Below are 17,908 nucleotides of genomic sequence, written 5' to 3'. Positions count from 1 at the left end.
TTGTAAAAAACAAGTGCAATTAAATTACAGAAATCTCACAATGAGGTGTTGAGAATTGAGTTCAGCAAAACCAAGATTTTTCTAAACTGATTCAGAAAAGTTAACATTACATCTCAAATTTTAAAAGGAATTATTTTTGCTTAAACTATAGTGGTACAGAACAAGATGATGTTCAGACTTAAGTGTCCTTGGTTTTGCTTTCCTTAAATCTGCATACCTTTAAGACTACACAATGTATGAAGACCAGACAGGGTTGTAAGTGAAGTATGTTACTCATGTTGTGGGACAATAAAGCCAATGCTATCTATCATTAGTTATAGCAGCAAGTAATTTCACTTCAAATTCAGTCTGTTAATTTTTTCCATTCAGGGTATATTTGGAGCATGTTACTTGTATTTCTTCCTCCATTTTACCTGGGACACCTTTTACCCTGATTAAAATAATTTCCTACACTAATTCTTGATCTTTTTTTCTTTCTTTGTATTTTTATGACCTGCTCATCTTCTTGCTTAGCAAATGGAAATTCTAGCAGTAAGTGACGATTCTTAATTTATCAAATACTTAACCATGCCAGTCACCAAACTGGACTCCATCTGTCTCGTCCATTCGTGACATAGTGATGTCTCGTCGTAGACTGTTACAAAAATGCTGTGTGCTTCAATTTTGCATCATCTAACCCATTGAACTGTTGGCCCTTTGTAGATAATAGGATCCTGTAGTTAGTAAAATGTTATAGAAGATTATTCTATTAGCACTAGCTTTTATGTCTGTATGTAAAGCAGTATTAATACTGTCTGCACTTTGACTAGTGTTTTAGAGGCATAAAATTGGAAGCAAGACAGTGCATAAGTTAATGTTGCTGTTTCATCTCATTAAGAATATATCATGTGGTATTTTCTAAAATAGAATCAGAGCTACCTTTTACAAAGGAAACATTATTCTTGCCTCCAAGAATGGAATTATTCTCCTCTTACTCCATCAGGCAGTTGTAAGCGAAGGGCCAGGTTATATACTGTGCTTACATATTTATATTAATGGTTATGAAAGATTCCATACTTACAGACCACAACTGCTTCTTTTGGGTATTAGATCTTGAATTTAAAACAGTAAAATATCAACAATAAAAGTAAGTGATCTATGAAACTCTGTCTTGGAACATGACATTTCAAAATGCCTTTTGAATCACTTTAACATCCCAACTCTTCTTGGAAATGTAACTTCTTATTAAAAAGTAAATTTAAACCTATGTGAGAGAGGCTACCTGTAAATCTAGAACTGAATGAAGCTTTCATCTGCTTTTCATTAGCTTCCTGCTACATTAGCTTCTAAATCTTTTTGGCATTTTCTTCAGTAACCAAGTAACTACTTTTAATTTTGCACATTCTATACTGAAGAAGTTGTCATTTATTGTCTCTTGTATTGGATAGTAGATGTTCTGCACTTCCTGAATATAATAATGTTGTTTACATTTGTAGGAGCTGGAGTTGTGTCGGAGGCTGTACAAGTTGCATTTCCAGTTGCTGCTTCTGTTCCAAGCCTATTGCAAACTTATCAGCCAAGTAAAAACAATCAAAAAAGAAGCAGAGGTAATGAAAACCATGCCATTTAGCTACTAATTGTTGACATTTTAAAGCCAAACCATTTAAAATACATCTTGATAACATCTTTGTCAGTGGGACATCATTTTAGAAACTGAAGGGAGGGTACCAGCTGTTTTATAGCCAATTAATAAAAGATTTAAGTAGAGCTCATGAGAATTTTCTGCGATGTTCAATTATCTGTGTTAATTTTTGTGCAGCTTGAAAGCTCTTAAATAAACAGCAATACAGGGAGTCCAGTGATGAGGATTTTAAATATTTCAGCAGCACTCCTGGTGTATTCTAATCAAGCTACAATCAAGGCACATCAACTCCAATCAACAGAATTCTGTGATGAAGCCCCTTTCCATCACCCCAATGTTTGCTATTGCAAACACTGTCACTTGCTACCAGCTGATTTCTATAACTGTGCCACTTCAGCCACCATTCAATTACTCGGCAACTTTAGTCCCCATCCTAAGTGCAGTTAGTAATGTGTTTTAGACATCTTGTGCCTGATTTTTAGTTGTACTAACTTCAGGGAGTAAAATGTGTCCTTCAGCTGTGCACTTGTGGTACATATGTGATGTTAAATGAGTTAATATGAATGTGTTATGCTATTAATAATGTCTTCTGAAAGTTCTCCCCTAGGTCTGTAATGCAATAAATAGAGGTAGCAGGAAAAAAAATAGGCCTGGTCTTGCTTGGTATAGTAGGGAGGAAAATGAAAAAGTGGGGTGAAAGTCTTTGGTTTTTGAGTAGCTTAGGAAAAAATTATGCATGTTCCTCACTTAGATTTCCAGATTTTTGTAGAGGCTGCAAATAAGTGAGTACATTTCCATCTGGAGAATGTTGTAGAAGGTCAGCATCACACCAGTCCCACTTCTTGCTTAAGTTAGTCAGATGTAGAATCGTATTTTGACCGATAGCCTTGTCTTTTACTCGTACACTGGAGCTAAAGCCAAAGATAGTATTATACACACGGGCTGCACTACAGTTATTTTGCTTGGTTACCAGTCTTCCAGATATTTTTCTTCATATCTATGTTCTCCTTGTAATAACACAATTGCTGCTGTACTTTTCCAAAGTGTTTAATTCTTCTTAAGTGATGTGGGGAGAAATATCTATTTTTTGAAACAAATTTGAAAAGAGCGAACTAAGATGGAAACTTCATCAGGGAAAAGCCCAAATACCTGACATGCACACTTGGGCCATTAAATTAGCTGTATAGTTAAGCAAATGCAGCAAATATTTGGATGTGCTTTTTCTGCCTCTCATTTATGATTGCAAAGAGGAGGAAAAACGTAAGCCTGATCTGCTGAAAATTAATTTGGGTGAAAATACATTTAAACTAGAAAAGCTCACTTCTACATGTGTTTTAGGTCATAAACATGTCTGAAGAACTCGCTCTTTTGGAGAGCTGTCTGAAAGAGGCTGAGGCTGCATCCGACAGTGGCATCGAAGAAACTGAAATTGCAGAGGCTTCCCAAGCTAGCACAGAAACGGCTATTCACTCTCTCATTGAAACCCTGAGAAACAAGGAGTTTGTGTCAGCTGTAGCACAGGTCAAGGCTTTCAGGTAAGCGTTACAAAGATTGCTTTCAGGCCTGAGTGTGCTAATGGGCCTTTTTAATTTAAAGATAGGGATAGGCACTATTCCAGGATTTTTCCAGCTCTTGCTAGATGTCCTTATTGAAAAGGACAAGCACTGTTGTCTCATTACAGCTTGTTCGTATGCATTTTGCAATTTAAAAAAAAGCAATTCTGGTAGTACTTGTTCTTCAGAATTTATCTCTGAGAAAATGATAGTTAACTATAAGGACTCTACAGAAAAAACATTTCTCTTGCATTTGCGTGTCTTCTGTTCAAATGTCTGTTTAAAGAACAAGAATATTTAAACACTTAAATTTATTTTTTTTAATGTTTAAATCCAAATTGTGTGTTTACAGATCTATTTGGCCCCACGACATCTTTGGCAGTTCTGAAGATGACCCAGTTCAAACATTGCTGCACATATATTTCCGTCATCAGACGCTTGGTCAAACTGGTAGCTTCGCAGTAGTAGGCTCCAACCAAGATATGTCTGAGGCCAGCTCAAAGCTGATGGAACTTAATCTAGAAATTCGAGAGTCTCTACGCATGGTGCAATCCTATCAGCTTCTAGGGAAAATCAAACCCGGAATAAATCTTGCGCATGCTGGATTCTGAACAGTTGTCGTTAGAAAAGAACTGATCATGAAGACGCTTCAGACTATTATTGAGCACCTTTCATTTAAAAAAAAAAAAAAACAACAACAAACAAACAAAAAAACCCCTCCAGCAATCCTGACAACCAACACAGTTTCATCACAGCAAGAAACTGTTTCATCAAAAGTAAAAATCTGAAAATTGAAGTGAACATCTGACTTGACTGCTCTTTCTACACAGTAGCTGTGTGGCAGTAGTATTTTTTTATTAAATTTATGTATAAAAACTACATGAAAGGAAAAGGGCTTAAATGTAATGCATACATATGCATTATTTTCTGTTGTAACAGAACTATAAATGGTGTTTGCAGTAACAGCCTCTAAAGGTTGAATCAATATCGCAGGTGGGATGAGGCTAAAATCAAGGATGATTTATTTTGGCTGAAGACCTGCAAGGCTTCCTGGCTTTCCAGCAGTAGTAGTTATAATCATCAACTAATACCTAATGAGACACTTTGCAATGTCATGAAGAATGTGTGGTCAAACATGAGTAGAATGACTTATGACTGCAAAAACCATTGACTTCTCAATGTTTTATTTACTTTTGTTGTCTGTAACAAGGAAATGATGTGTGTGAGTTAGAATGTATGGCTATGTGACAGTTGTTTTTTGAAGGTATGGATGATTGTTAAATAAGGTCTCAGAGCATGCTTAAAAGAGCTGCAAGATTATTTTTGAAGAAAATTTATTTTATTAGATCTAATCCTCATAGTGTGTAAATGTTAGGACATTTAATAATATTTTAAACTGGGATTTCCCAGTGTTTCTAAAAGAAATAATATATCTGTTAACTTTATTGGAATGCTGCTCAGTTCTCTGATCAGTGCTTATGTTACAAATATTGATAACAACTAACCAAAAAGTAGCTGCCTGCAGAGACTTTAAAATGTATATTAAAGATATATGCTGCCCATCAGCAATTCTCATTAGAAGTTAACTTATTTTATTCTGTATATATTCTAGAATCTGTATAGTGCAAAACCAGTATTTTTCTTGTAAATTTGTGCAATGCACTGTTAAGACAGTAGGTGTATAAAGCTATGAGGGGAAGGGGGGGTTCTCTCTATTGGTAGTCACATACATTACTTGCAGTCTGAGTAGTCTGCAGGGTTCTAAGAGTTTGAATGCACGTACATGCATCTTCATGACTCAATTTAAGCCTAAGGAATCGGGAATATATAGAAAAAAAAGACTGACTACCAAAACATGCAAAACAGGCAATATACTCATAGTTCAGTGTCAAAGTCTGTAGCATAAACCAAACTGGATTCTGTTGAAACCAATAGATTTTGTAAAAAAAAAAAAAAAAAAAAAAAAAAAAAAAAGTAGTCCCATGATTCCTGTGATTTCAAAGGAAAAGGAACACCCAGTATTTTTATATACGTATTTCACCCACTGTGATTTTTTTTTTTTTTTTTTTAATGGGCTCTAATTCCAGAGTTTAGAATGTAGAATTGAAATTCTTAGCTCTGCCTTTTTGGGGGAAATGGACCCCACTAGAAATGTAATTATGCTGAAATGCATTAACTGAAGGCACTGTGCACACTGTTGGACTGCTGACAGTAGTTATGTTATCCTAACAAGCTCTGTAACTGGTCAAGGCACATCCATAATCACTGTATTTTTTCCTCTGTCCCTGATAAAATTGAATTATTTTGATGGTTTTGTGGTTCTGTAGGTGGTGTTCTTAATTATTTAATAAGTATTTACTGGGGATAAGTAGTTTTATTTAGTGGCGCATTACACTTTTATTTACATCATCTTTTACCAGCTTTTTTTGTAAAAATAAAAGACATTGTATCTGTCATTTTGTGTATTTTTACAAGCTAGAGTTTAAATACTTTAGCTAAACAGATACACAGTGTATGCTGTCAAGGAAGTGACAGAGCAGTAAAATGGAAAAGGATACAGAACTGTGCTTTGGCATAGAGCAGTAAAAGCACTGAATACTTATGTAAGAGAAATGACATGTAGAGCTCCTACAGAACTGAGGAATGCTACAGGATGAAGGAAAGCTTGTTTAGTATCGCTGCCCATGGCCCCCCACACCTCAAAACCTTGTAGTAGCTGATGAAAGCAGGGCTGGCTCTTTGCTGCTACCTGCCAATGGGAGCCTTCATCAACTGCTTGTTTGCTGTTGAAATATGCCATACAGTTCAGATCAGCCAGGCCTGTTCTACACCTTATCAAACAGAAGCAACTGCTGCTTTTACTGTAGTTAGTGGGGATGACAGCCCTAAGCTGGACTAAATTTCACTTTGGGCTATTACTGATAACTGTGTAAGAGTCACCATATTCACAGCAAGTAATCCTCAAAGCAATGCTTCTGAGGACATCTGTGTAAATAGGAAGCACTCAACTGCTCATACTGCTGTAAGTCGCCATATGACTTCATACTGACAAGGCAGAGAGCTTAAGTTCTCAAACTCATTACCAAGGTGCACAGTCAGTCTCCCACACTGCATCCATTGGGACCAGACTACAGCCATTAGAATAGGGAAGGCAAACAGGAAAAAGATAGTTGAAGAACATCTTTAGAGGGAAATACACTCATAAATAAAGACATCCCAGATCACAGTTGCAGCTGCAAGCTGAGGCAGACCAGGCACATGGCTGCACTGACAGCCCGGACTGTTCCTCCTCAAGCTGGAGGCTTCCCTCTGCTCATTAGTGTAACTACAGGTGAGCACAAGGCACACTCATCTACAACAGAAAACTTCTCAGCTGCAGTTGTACTTTTCAAGTTGAACAGAGTAAGGATGGAACTTCCTGTGAAAGTCTTTGAGTGAGCTGGTAAAGCAAGGGATATTTCTTTTTACTGTGATACAGGGGAAAAAAATGCTTGAGGTGGAAGCATGAAATAAAACAGTACTTCATTCTGGGGTTGGCAGGTCTACTTGTTCCCGGAATGCTTCATGCTGCTATAATAATGAATGGAGCAAAATAAAATTACTTGGCAGTAAATTGGTGCTGAGGCATTAAGCCTTAGTTACTGCAGCAAGTTCAAGGGGCATGTTAAAATAAAGCAGGAATCTACAGCAAGATGAGTTAAGCCTACAGAATTAACACTCACTGCCCCTCTAAATGGGCATCTGTTGATACAAAGAACAATGTTCGCCTACCCTGCCATACACTAGCTTCTGTTTAGACATGCAAGACCACCTGGCACTGAAGCTCTTATACAGCATGGGCTCAGACTGGTTCCCCTCTAGTCTTTAATAGAGTGGTCTCAAGCTGGGTACAGGTGTAGATAAGTTTGTTATAGCCAAGATAAATCAGTCTTTCCAACTAGAAGCTACCTCAAGAGTTCTGCAAAAGGCTTTGTGCATTATTATGCTCAGTTTCAAAGTTAACAGACTGGCGTTCTCAAAAATGTATGTTTTCCTCTAAGTTTATTCTTGGCTACAGGGTGGACTAGTGGGGTGGAGGTTTTATAGCTTGTGAACCTGCTCAGATGGTGATGCTGTAGTCTCGGAGTCAGCTTGTATCACTTTGCCAAAGTGTGGTGTCCCTACAGAGGCCATTACCACTGACAGCACCAATAGGCCTTGGACAGCATCATCTGTGAGTAACCACGCTGGTTCTACCACTACCACCCAACACTAGAAGTACAATTCCTAGTTGCAAACCCAATCCCAGAAGGGTGTGGGAGTTTGATCCTTCCCCAACGGCTGACAGGTAAACCATAACTAGATGAAACTCTTCAAGTGTAAGTCACTAAGTGCACAGCTCTTTGTGCATCACATCACCTGCAGGTACAAGAGGAGGCCAGGCAGATGCAGTATCTTACTTCAAGCCTTTGAAGTATCACTTCTCTTGATCACCTTGTGAAAGTGAAGATGGGCAACTCATTTACCAAGAGACCATAACATGAGTGACTCCCTTCCCCAGCAGTTTGTGAGAACTGTCCCTGAAGATACATCAACCTCGAGCTTTCTTTGGCTTTAGTCTACAAGACAAGAACACCAGCTTAGCTAAATGCAGACCAGCTGTACCAGCAGAAGTGACCTAGTTTTTACATAGCATTTCTCAGTCATTTTCTAGTGATGAAGAGCAGGTGCAGGAGATTTTCTACATGGAATAGAAGTGTGCACACCAAGTGAATACTATTAGTTTTGTTCATGAATGACGCTCTACACCTACTGTAGATGTCAATTTGATGTTAACTTCAAATTTTGATTAGTTCAAGGGTAGGAGCAGTAACAAACATCCTTTCCCACCTGAGATTCTACCAGGTCCTGAGTCAGTTGCTGCCAAGACCATCACTGATTTACAAAAGAGTATTTGCGGGCTCTCCCCTTATGCAAGTTACAGAAGTTGCAACATGCACCCTCTGAGCCGGGCACAAACCCACCCGATCATTTGAGCGTGCTTTGCAATACTTTTATTTGCATGCTTTCCTAGCTACTTCACTAAGTACCTTCAAACAATAACAACAAAAAAATCTGCTCTACTCGCAGTTTTCTAGAAGAGCCCTAAACAAAAACAAAACCCCCCATCCCACTCAGATGATGTATTTGAAACTGAATGTGCTATCGCAGGAGAGGCGTTTCCCTTTGCACCTCCCACAGAGGTCCTGGCGGTGGGGCCTCTTGGGATCCACGTGGCGCATCTTCACGGGGCAGGTGCACCTCGTCTGCTTGCAGCTCTGGGGGAGAAGGCGGCGGTCGGCGGGCGCGGGCCGAGGCCGGGCCGGGCCGGGCCGGGCCGGGGGTCCCTTACCTGGCAGGTGATGTCCTCCACGCGGTACGGGTTGTAGGACTTCTGGCAGGTCCGGCAGAACTGCCGGAAATAGACCTGGGGGGGAGGCCGGGGTGAGCGGGGGGGGGGGCGGCGAGCGGGGCTGGGGGCGCGCCGGGCCGGGATGATCCGAGCCCACCCTACCTTGTTGGTGCCCTGGACGCACCAGACGTATGCGCTCTCCCAGCGGATGTTGCAGTCCTTGCAGTGGTAGTAGCCGTACTTCTGCTCCAGGAACTGCCGGGGACAACCGTTACTCGACGGGGCAGGCGCCTGCCGGGCCCCGCTCTGCTCCCCCCTGGCCGCCCCTCACCTGGAAGCGCAGGCGGGTCTTGCCCGCCGCCGGCTCCCGCTTCTGGGGGGCAGCTGGCGGCTCTGCCCGCGCTGCTGCTGCCGCCGCCGCCGCCTCCTCCTCCCGGCTCTCCTCCCGGCTCTCCTCCGGCCCCGCCGCCGGCGGCTCCGGGGTGGCGGCCGGGCGCTGCCCCAGCGGCTCGGCCGGGCGCTGCCCCAGCGGCTCGGCGCCGGCCTCGGGGGGCTTCTCCCAGCTCGCCCGCACGGCGGCCGCCTCCGCCTCCCGCTGCTCCCGCAGCGCGGCCGGCTCCTCCTCGACGGCCGCCGCCCCCTCCTGCTGCGGCCGCCGCTCCGGCTGCGGCTCCGGCTCCTCCAGGAAGGCGGTGAGTCTGCGGGACGCCATGGGCGAGTAGACGGCGATGGTGCGGGGGAAGCGCACGGCGCGGGTGCTGGTGGTGGCGGGGCTGCCCTGCTCCTGCTCCGGCTCGCGGGGCCGCGGCCCAGCGGGGGGGCCGGGGCGGCGGCGCAGCAGCGTGCGGGGCCCGAGGGAGCACTGCACGGAGGCGTCCTGCCGCGGGTTGACCTGGACGCCCACCTCCTTGGTGTTGGCCTTGCGGAGCCGCGGCGTCAGGTTGGGGTTGACCTGGGAGAGGATGGCCTTCAGCTGTGCCCGCTGGTAGTTGTCGAAGTACTCGGCGGCCGCCGCCGCCTCCCCGTAGCCCGAGAAGTAGCCACCGCCCCGCGGCCGCCAGCCGCCCGCCGCCCCGCCTTTGCCCTTGGGCGGCGGGTAGCGGTAGGAGTAGGGGTGGTAGGCGGCATACAGGTAGCTCTCCATCGCCTCCTCAGCCATCGCACCGGCCCCGGGGCAGCCGCCGGGGGGCGGCCTTAAATACCCCCGGGGCGGGGCGGGACCGGGGCCGGGGCCGGGGCCGGGCTTCCCCCCGCCCCCGACGGGCGCCGGCCTTCGCGGCCCCTTCCCATCCCCGCCTGGTGCGGGGCCTCGGGGAGGGCGTCCCCCACCACCCCCCAGCACAGCTCCCCTGGTCAGTCAGGGGTTAATTGCCCCCGCGGGATTAATCAAGGGGGAACACGGGTTTGGTTCAGCTTCGCCATGTATTTGTGGTGAGAACAACGAGCACAATGCTTTTACAGCGGGTGGGAGGCACGGAGATACATGCGCGCAAGGTGGTTTGCCCGTTCTGGCAACTGGCACTGGCACAGCATCGCGTTGGCTTCGCCGCTGCAAAACGCTGGTCTCCTTCCTCGTACCCATTCCTGCTGCACTCAGGTGGGCTGGAGCCTCCTTGCCTGAAGACGTATGGTTATTTGCATCACAGTGATACTTTTTCCTTTGTTTTTTAAGTTTTTTTCGTAAGTATTTTTGAGGAAATACAACTATCACGGTAACAAACTTACATCACCTTGTACAATGGAAGCGGCTGGAGAAATGGTGGAGGCCGGGCAGCCCCAGCCTGGTTGCAAGCACAAAGCACAACACACAACACACGTCCCCGGGTGTTGCCTCCTTATCTCGCCTAAAGCGCCGTCTGTGTCGGCTCCATCTGAATGGAGTTGTGCTCCCCTGTGGTCACTGTGCCGTAGGAAGTATCGGCCACCTCCTCTTCCTTCAGTTTCTTGTAGGAAATATCTGTGTCTTCTTCTTCACCGAGCGTATCTTGTTTGTAGCTGTCTCTCCCACACATCTTGTATACCAGCACAAAGAGTCCCGCTTCTGCCGACTGAAAAAGCGCGTAAAGCAAGGGAAACATGTACATGCTCCCTATGAGCTCCGGAGGGAAGGTGAGTTTTAGGATGGCGGTGCAGAGCTGGACGTTTTGGCACCCTGTTTCCAAAGACACTGTTCTCCTGCAGTGTGGGGGCATTTTAAAGAGCGTGGCTAAGCCATATCCCAAGGCATATCCCGCTAGAGGCATTAGCACTGCAATGGCGTAGACAGACGCAGGAATATGTGCCATCAGATCTGGGCCTAGCATGGTCCCAGTCAGGATGAACAGGATCACCAGAGTCACCAAGAGGGACCACAGGGAAATCTGGCAACAGATTAACAGACATTGATAAACAACACGGGGGTTATTAGTTTGAAAGGATAATCATAGCAGGTAGAGGCTTGGTAGAGTCTAAATTGCGAACTGCGGTTGCGCTGCCCTTCCTGGGTTTGCTCCTGGCTCAGGACTTTGGGGGTGTTTGATCATGTCCTGGGAAAGGAAGGGGCTGAGGTTGCTCTCCATCATTTTGCTTTGGGGTGACTGGCTGTGAAACTAGAGAGCCAGGGCTTGTGCCTCGCTTTTCCTTTTGTAATTAAGCTGATTTGTTTGCGCGTTTTATGGAAGCGTCGCCATGCCTGCGGGTTGGTTTTGCTAGCCCTGGGTGTAGTGGGAGTGGGGAGAGACCAGGATGCCGGGAATGCCTCTGCTCCAGGGCCCAGGCTGCCCCCCACGTGCAGCACTGCACCACGCTCCTTCCCCTGCACTGGGGGGTGACCTGCCCTTCCCCGCGCTTTCCATCCCTGTCCCACCGTTCTACGTCAAGACTGTACATCCTTATATTCCACCTAAGTGGTGGAATATGCCTGTGTGAAGCCACCATCGGTTCGGAGGGACCAGAAAGGTTACTGCTTCCCCACATCTCGTTCCCTTTCCCAGATGGTCCCGTAGCTGCCCCCACGGACCCGCCGTCGGAGCACACCCCCCCCCCCCGGCCCCGTCCTCGGGCAGCCCCCACGGCCGCCCCCCGTCGCGGGGCCGTGCCTACCTTAACCAGAAGGTCGGCGGCGCGGGGGTGCCGGTAGCGGATGAGCACCCCGAGGCCGATGGGCAGCAGGGTGCTGCCCAGCGTCAGGCTCACCGCCCCCAGGGGCAGCAGCTGCACCAGGGCCGTGTTGATCCAGTGGCGGCTGTAGACCCAGAGGCAGAGGGGCATCAGGAAGAGGGCCAGCAGCGTGGAGGAGGCCGTCATGATAATGCTGCGGCGGGGGAACCAAAGAGACACCGCGTCACCGCCCGGCTGGCCGGGGGGCAGCCCCGGGAAGCCGCAGCCCCCGCGGGAAGGGGGCCCTGCAGCCGGCCGGGGCGCTTCTCACGGCAAAAGCCCCCCCTTCCCCGCCCCGGCCGGGGCGCGGGCAGGCAGGCTTCTTAGGGACGGGGCAGGAGGCGTGTGTCGGGGTGCCGTGTAAGACCCGCCCGCCGCGGGAGAGGCAAGAGAGCAGCGCTGGGGGGGCTTCCAGCCGCGCCGTGGCCGGCCCGGCCCCAGCGCCGGGAGGTGCCCAGCAAAGCCCCCCGCCCCGCGTCCCGGGGCCGCCGCAGCCCCCGGCCGGCTGTAGGTGAGGCGGAGCGGGGCGCCTACCTGAGGTTCATGTCCCCGTCGACAAGCACCGACATGAGGTTGGAGAGATTGCCCCCGGGGCAGCAGCCGCACAGCAGCACGGCCACGGCCGCCACCTCGTCCAGGGCGAAGATGAGGGCGAGGAGGAAGGCCAGCAGCGGCATGGCCACGAACTGCCCCAGCAGCGCCAGCAGCAGCCCCACGGGCCGCCGCAGCTGCTGGCCCAGCTGCCCCAGCTCCACGGCGCAGCCCAGCCCCAGCATGGTCACGCAGAGCGCCAGCCCCACCAGCACGCTCAAGCCCTGGCTGAGGGAGCGGTCCCCGAAAGCCTCGCCGCCCCCCACCAGCGACCCGCCGTCGGGGCCGCCTCCCCCCGCCGCCGCCGGGGGCTGCGCGGAGCCGGCCATGGGCTGCGCGGCCCCCGGGAGCCGCCGGCTCCCCGCCGAGCCCCGGAGGAGGGAGCGGGCGGCGGGGGGCCGCGTCAGTGCAGGGTGCGGAGGCGGCGTGCCCCGGCGGCCGGCCGAGCCCGCATCCCGGCCCGCCTCAGCCGGGCGGGGCGCTGCCGATGTGCCGCGGCCGCGGTCCGCCGCTGCGCCCCGGCCGTCTGCTGCGGGCGCCGCCCGCGCGTCCCCGGACCCACGGGGGGCCACCCCCGGCGTGGGCGGCGTCTCGCCGCCGCCTCGACGGCGGGCAGCGCCCGGCCGCCAGCGCCGCCCGGCCCCGGCGGAGGGAAGCGCAGGCGGCGGCGGGGGCTCGTGTCCGGACCCCCCTCCCCGCTGCAACCCCCGGCAGCCCGCTGCTGCGGCGGGCACAGCCGCCGGCGTCCTCCCGAGGGCCGGGGCAGGGCCCGGCTGTTCCAGCAGAGGAGCTGTGCTATCGGGGGATTTACTTCGGCGTCAGCACCAAAAAGGCCATCGGCGTCGCAATGTCGCCCGATGTGGGTGGGCAGCGTCAGTCCCCCTCTGCTGGGGGGCAGCCAAGCTCGTTCCGCTTCCAGGCAAATTGCTGGCTGCCGTGAAGGCTGCAGGAATGGGTGAGGAAGCATGAACAGCTCTTTCAGGAGTTCGGGGAGGCACCGCTTTCTGCTGGTGGGGTCCCAGAAGCTTGTCAGGAGGGGCAGTACCTTTATAGGGCAGTCAATGCAGGTGGAGGAAGCAGACAAGCTCGCAGGCGCACGAGTATTCAAACCAGGGTAAGAAATGTTGTCCATCACCCAAAAATCACATCCGAGAGTGATTATAGTGTCGTCAGTCATAAAACTGTGCTTAAAACAGTTACGCTTCCCCTATTTCGTACTAATCATTTAATTTTCTCATGTTAATTATGGGCTGCCAGGCTGGGGTCACAAGGGCAGGAGCTCCCGAGGGAGGAGGGCAGCCTCCAAGCGCAGAATGGACATTGGTGACTCTTACTCTGTGTGGTTGGCACCACTACTGGCCGTGGCTCAGGAGCGTAACCGTCTTTTCTTCTTTAACCCAGAGGATTTAGAGGGTTCGCAGCCTCTGCCTCGCATCACCACTCCTGGCTGGGAGCAGCTAGCTCAGCGCGCAGCATCCCCAGGGGCTGCCCCGTGGCTTCCACCCTGAGCCTGCTGCTCTGCTCTGTGTGGAGCATCTCGGGTCGCAGCTCAAGGAGGATGCACTGAATTTAAGGAGAGAGCCCATAGGAGCTGCCCTGACCAACTGCTTGCCTTAAGCTCCATTGGACAGGAAGCTTCTCAAAAATTTATTTGGGTAAAATTTTAGGCTGCCCCAGGTTTCGAGCAGAAATTATTGGTGACTCGAGAAAAAACAGACTATTTGCTTATGAAACCTTTAATTCTTACTTGGGGCACAGGCAGCACAAGAAGTGCAAGTAGTACCTAGTGACGAAGTCCCGGTCGTGGCCACTTTGCCAAAATTATGCCAAGTTTAATATTGTTCTGCCTGCGTTTGTTTCCTTGTCATTAGCTTGAGGAGAGCACAGGGAAGATGAGTCATCAGAGCTGAACAACCAAATAGGATCCGGATTGCTTTAGTTCATTCATATTTTTGGGCTCTGTGCTGCTAGGCTAGGGGAGCATGGGGTCTGGTTGGCTTTCTGAGTCAAGAGCATCCTCTGGACTTTTTTTTCAGGTCTGCGTATGCAGAAAAGTGCTTGCGGTGTATTTATTGTGCTTCTTAAAGTCTTACCACTGCCATATCGTATCCCACCCTTCATATAGCCAATATTTGGCTTCCCGACATGCAGGTCATTTCCTTATCATACCCTCCCTGGTTTGTAAGTAATGCCCATGCGGTTTCCCTGCGGCGGGACCAGGAAGGGATCATCGTGGGCAGGCCCAGGCTGGGTCAGCTGCGGAGAGCACAAGGCAGCTGCTTATCGAGCAGGTGTGAAGGGCACAGGCCAGGCCTCCTGTTTTATCTCCGAGTGTCACTCCCCAAACTCCCCGCTGGAACAGGGCTGGTCGTGGGAAGATATTTTTGTGTCATAACGTATAAGTTATCATATAGGCAGTTATAGGAGCAGTACAGTAAACCTAGACACAGTGAAGCGGATGCGTCCTGTTTCAGAGCCCACCCAGTCACCGTAAACTTCAGTTTCAAGGGACGCTGACCTACAGCGTTTCTAACGGGAAAATGTTGTGAACGCGTCGTAACAAATCAAGACCTCTTGAGGCTTTTCTTAAAATTTATCAGCTGAAATTCAAACTTAACTCTTGGTTTAAACAAGAGCAGTACTGCTGACTTCAGGGAAGGCCAAGTCTGACCCCAGCTGATGTGCTTCACTTATTGTCCATCCAGCAGGTCCCGTCTCTGAGGGCGGCACCCAGCATATTTTCACATCCAGCATGTAGAGCGAAAAAATGTTGTATCTGCCGCTGAGCATGGTTTTTGTCTCTTTAACTTGCTGCAGGCTTTCACAATATGTCATCATTAAGGTACAGTCTGGAGTCTGGAGTGATGCTAAGTAGTTTTGCAGCATCTGGCTGTGAGGCGGCCGGCTCACACGTAGTGCACACCACAGTGTATCTAAATCAGTGGCTAATTCCTTCTATGTTTTCTTTTGTGGAAGGCGGGAGAACTCATACTGCCTGCCTTGCTATTATTGGAAGCAACAGATTGACTATTTGGGTATACAAAGACTTGGCAAATAAAACCGATCGTATATCATTCTCAAATTATTCCTCATTAGTCCTTCTGCTGAAAAATGGGCGAGACGGTAAGACATAGAGAGAGCAAGAAGAGGGAGGGAAAGGACTCCTTGAAATACGAGCTTGTTGTAATTTGTAACTTATAAATAATATTGCCTTACATTATTCTTAGGAGGGGTTTGATTTCCATAGGAGAGCACCTGTGCTATAAACCGCTCTGGAGTAGCAGAAGTGCTTCAAATGTTAGGAATTGTGTTTGCTCCTTTATAACAGGAATTTTTGTGCCTTCCCTTTATTTAACGGGAAACAAAGGTGAAAAATAGAGGATAGGCTTGTAAGGAATTTTGACAGTCCTGTAAGAAATGAGCAAAGCAACCTTGCTGTTCATGCAGCTAGTGACTGCTCCAGCACGTTGTGTGGAGATGCAGTTTGAATCACTTGCTTCTCCTGCCAGAGACTAAAAGCATCTGGCGTAGCCCAGCATTATTACAAAATTGCAATCATTGCATATATGTAGTGAGGTCCCTTCAGCGTCCCCCAAGGGAAGTCACTGTGGGTGTCGTGCGCTGTGCTGAATTTGGGGCAACAAGAGGAGGTGCGGTGTGCGCAGCTGTTACGCCTGTCGCTCCGCAGGCTTAGGGGCCTCAGGCAAGAAGGGTTGGCTTGCAAATCCCAAGCAGGTTATGGATGAGGCAGGCACAGGTAAATCATAGTCTTGGACTTGGAAACCTAAATCCCAACCGCGCTGCACTTCAGGCGCATGCGTGCTGTGTTTATGAGCACTACGTAAGAGCAGGACGATGGGGTGGGGGGAGAAAGGAAAGGGCGGGCACCCCTCTTTTCCCGCTCTTCCTGTTTCAGCTCGGTATCCATTTCAGCTCCCTGCTCCTCCTGCCCTGCCTCATTATGTGCTGTGCCCAGGTCTGGGGGAAGCGGCGGAGCTCAGCTGCTACGGGATGGCGTCATCCACCCATAAGTCATGCTTCGCCTCTCTGCATGTCCACGCGGGCTGATTTGTGGAGCTGTGCTGGGTATTTGCAGAGGAAGAGAGGCCTCCAGAGGATAGTCCTGGAGGATGGAAAGCTGTCGGTCAGCACCTTTAAGCAGTGGTGCTACTAAAGAGGCTGGGACAGAAAACTGCTTGCGTTTCGCACAAAGGCAGAGTGCAGTTGGACGACGTAGGTGGAGAACATGCAAGAGCTGTGGGTTTCCCGTTAGTTCATCGCTCCCACAGCCGTCCGTAGTGCGGAAGGGCCGGGACAGACCTGCCTTCCCTGCCTCCCAGGGTTCTCTGCTACTCTTCAACATGACATCTAGCCCCATCACAGCCCTGTCACGCCTCGTCCCAAGCTTTTCTTAAACTCCCCTCTGTCCTGTCCTTAGCACGGCACCACAGCTCGATCCTGCTTGGTAAATCTCCAAAATAATCAGCATCTTTTATCCCACAGCCAGCGGCCTCGACCAAAACCAGGGTTTGAATTTCAGGGTGGGGAAAATTAGACACGTGTCTCTTCCTCCCCTCCTCGGCAGGAGTCCCCGCTGCATCCCTGTTTTCTCCTCTACAGGCAGGATCCCACCAAATCACCCTTCCCTTCCCCTTGGCCCAGGTGGCAAAGGCATCCAGGCACCCTCCTCCTCCTCCCTCCTCCACTGTGCTGCGTCTGCCTCTCCTCTTCCCTGCTGCCTTTGTGATTTCTCCGTTCTTGGGAGTCCTGTCCCCTTATCCCTCCGATTCCTCTTCCAAATGATGCCTGTTTCGGTCCATATATAAATACTCTCTATTTATGCCTCCATTGGGAGCAGTGCTCTGCAGCTCACAGCCTCCAAGCTTTTATTAGATTGAAGTGGTGCGGAAGGGCAACAGCGTAAGCCTCCTCATTACTCGGCTGCACTGACTCCTTTGTGTCCCTGCTATCTGTTCAGACTCTCTGAGTGACTGGGGACAAACAGATCCTTTCACTGAAGCTCTGGGTTAGCAGTCAAGGGGAGAAAGTATTATAATAAAACCCTCCCATTAGACATGGTGTTCCCCCATGTTTATTTTTAAGATGTCTGAAGACCATTAATCAACAAGTAAGTGCATCACGACTCGGGTCGCAATGTTCCAATAATTCATAATTAGAGCTAAGTGTTTAAGGCTGCATGATCCGCCTTTTAAAAAGGAGGTGAAGAGATCTGTTGCCACCCATCCCATTAGAAAAAGGCTTCTGGTCCCTGAAAGGAGACGGAATCAGGGGATCATTGAAGAGTAATTTTGTAAATTGATTGCTGACAGTCATTTGTTGAGGCAGTTGTAACCCTACAACTGTAAAACAATTACTAGCAGCAGTTTTTTCTTTGAGCAATTATATGCCTTTATGTGAGATACCTTTACCCAAATTCAAATAAGAATTAATTCTGCCTCAGACGCTGTTCCCTTTTGTTGCCATGTGATCTTTTTCTGGAGTTGGAGTATTATCGGGATTAGATGAAAACTTATAATAAAATAAATGACCTGATGACTAATGCATGCCTTGGTCCAGAAGAGCCAAAATTAGCATTCTCTCCAGCCAGGCAGGGACAGGAGGTGAGATGAGGCT

General features: G+C 49.1%; 3 protein-coding genes across 3 annotated transcripts in view; 1 reads left to right on the top strand and 2 right to left on the bottom strand.

The window, feature by feature from the left end:
• Positions 1 to 5,250, top strand: part of FRYL (FRY like transcription coactivator) — a 161,541-nt gene extending 156,291 nt beyond the window's left edge. The window contains exons 59-62 of the mRNA XM_059818101.1: positions 514 to 531; positions 1,476 to 1,586; positions 2,960 to 3,156; positions 3,527 to 5,250. Coding sequence (XP_059674084.1) covers positions 514 to 531; positions 1,476 to 1,586; positions 2,960 to 3,156; positions 3,527 to 3,785 — 585 coding nt within the window. The 3' untranslated portion in view covers positions 3,786 to 5,250. The remainder of the gene's footprint in view (positions 1 to 513; positions 532 to 1,475; positions 1,587 to 2,959; positions 3,157 to 3,526) is intronic.
• A 3,077-nt stretch (positions 5,251 to 8,327) lies between these two features.
• Positions 8,328 to 9,755, bottom strand: ZAR1 (zygote arrest 1). The gene is made up of 4 exons (XM_059818110.1): positions 8,877 to 9,755; positions 8,708 to 8,800; positions 8,546 to 8,620; positions 8,328 to 8,471 (listed from the first exon to the last, which is right to left on the bottom strand). The coding sequence occupies exons 1-4, from the start codon at positions 9,702 to 9,704 to the stop codon at positions 8,328 to 8,330; spliced, it is 1,140 nt and encodes a 379-aa protein (XP_059674093.1). The 5' UTR covers positions 9,705 to 9,755.
• Positions 9,756 to 10,389: 634 nt separating this feature from the next.
• On the bottom strand, positions 10,390 to 12,618 carry SLC10A4 (solute carrier family 10 member 4). Its single transcript, XM_059818147.1, has 3 exons — positions 12,218 to 12,618; positions 11,627 to 11,837; positions 10,390 to 10,905 (listed from the first exon to the last, which is right to left on the bottom strand). Exons 1-3 carry the CDS (start codon positions 12,601 to 12,603, stop codon positions 10,390 to 10,392), a joined length of 1,113 nt encoding a protein of 370 aa, XP_059674130.1. The 5' UTR covers positions 12,604 to 12,618.
• Positions 12,619 to 17,908: the final 5,290 nt, after the last annotated feature.

The sequence above is a fragment of the Gavia stellata genome, chromosome 5, assembly GCF_030936135.1.
Source record: "Gavia stellata isolate bGavSte3 chromosome 5, bGavSte3.hap2, whole genome shotgun sequence".
Lineage (NCBI taxonomy): Eukaryota > Metazoa > Chordata > Aves > Gaviiformes > Gaviidae > Gavia > Gavia stellata.
Note: the sequence above shows the minus strand (reverse complement) of the source record. Positions and strands in the feature narration are given on the sequence as shown.

Coding starts and splice junctions, on each gene's coding strand:
- SLC10A4 (XM_059818147.1), bottom strand. CDS start 12,603: ATGGCCGGCTCCGCGCAGCCCCCGGCGGCGGCGGGGGGAGGCGGCCCC. Junction 11,838..12,217: donor GACGGGGACATGAACCTCAG/GTAGGCGCCCCG, acceptor CCCCCGCCGCAG/CATTATCATGACGGCCTCCT. Junction 10,906..11,626: donor CCGCCGACCTTCTGGTTAAG/GTAGGCACGGCC, acceptor ATCTGTTGCCAG/ATTTCCCTGTGGTCCCTCTT.
- ZAR1 (XM_059818110.1), bottom strand. CDS start 9,704: ATGGCTGAGGAGGCGATGGAGAGCTACCTGTATGCCGCCTACCACCCC. Junction 8,621..8,707: donor GCGTCCAGGGCACCAACAAG/GTAGGGTGGGCT, acceptor CCTCCCCCCCAG/GTCTATTTCCGGCAGTTCTG. Junction 8,472..8,545: donor TGGAGGACATCACCTGCCAG/GTAAGGGACCCC, acceptor CTTCTCCCCCAG/AGCTGCAAGCAGACGAGGTG.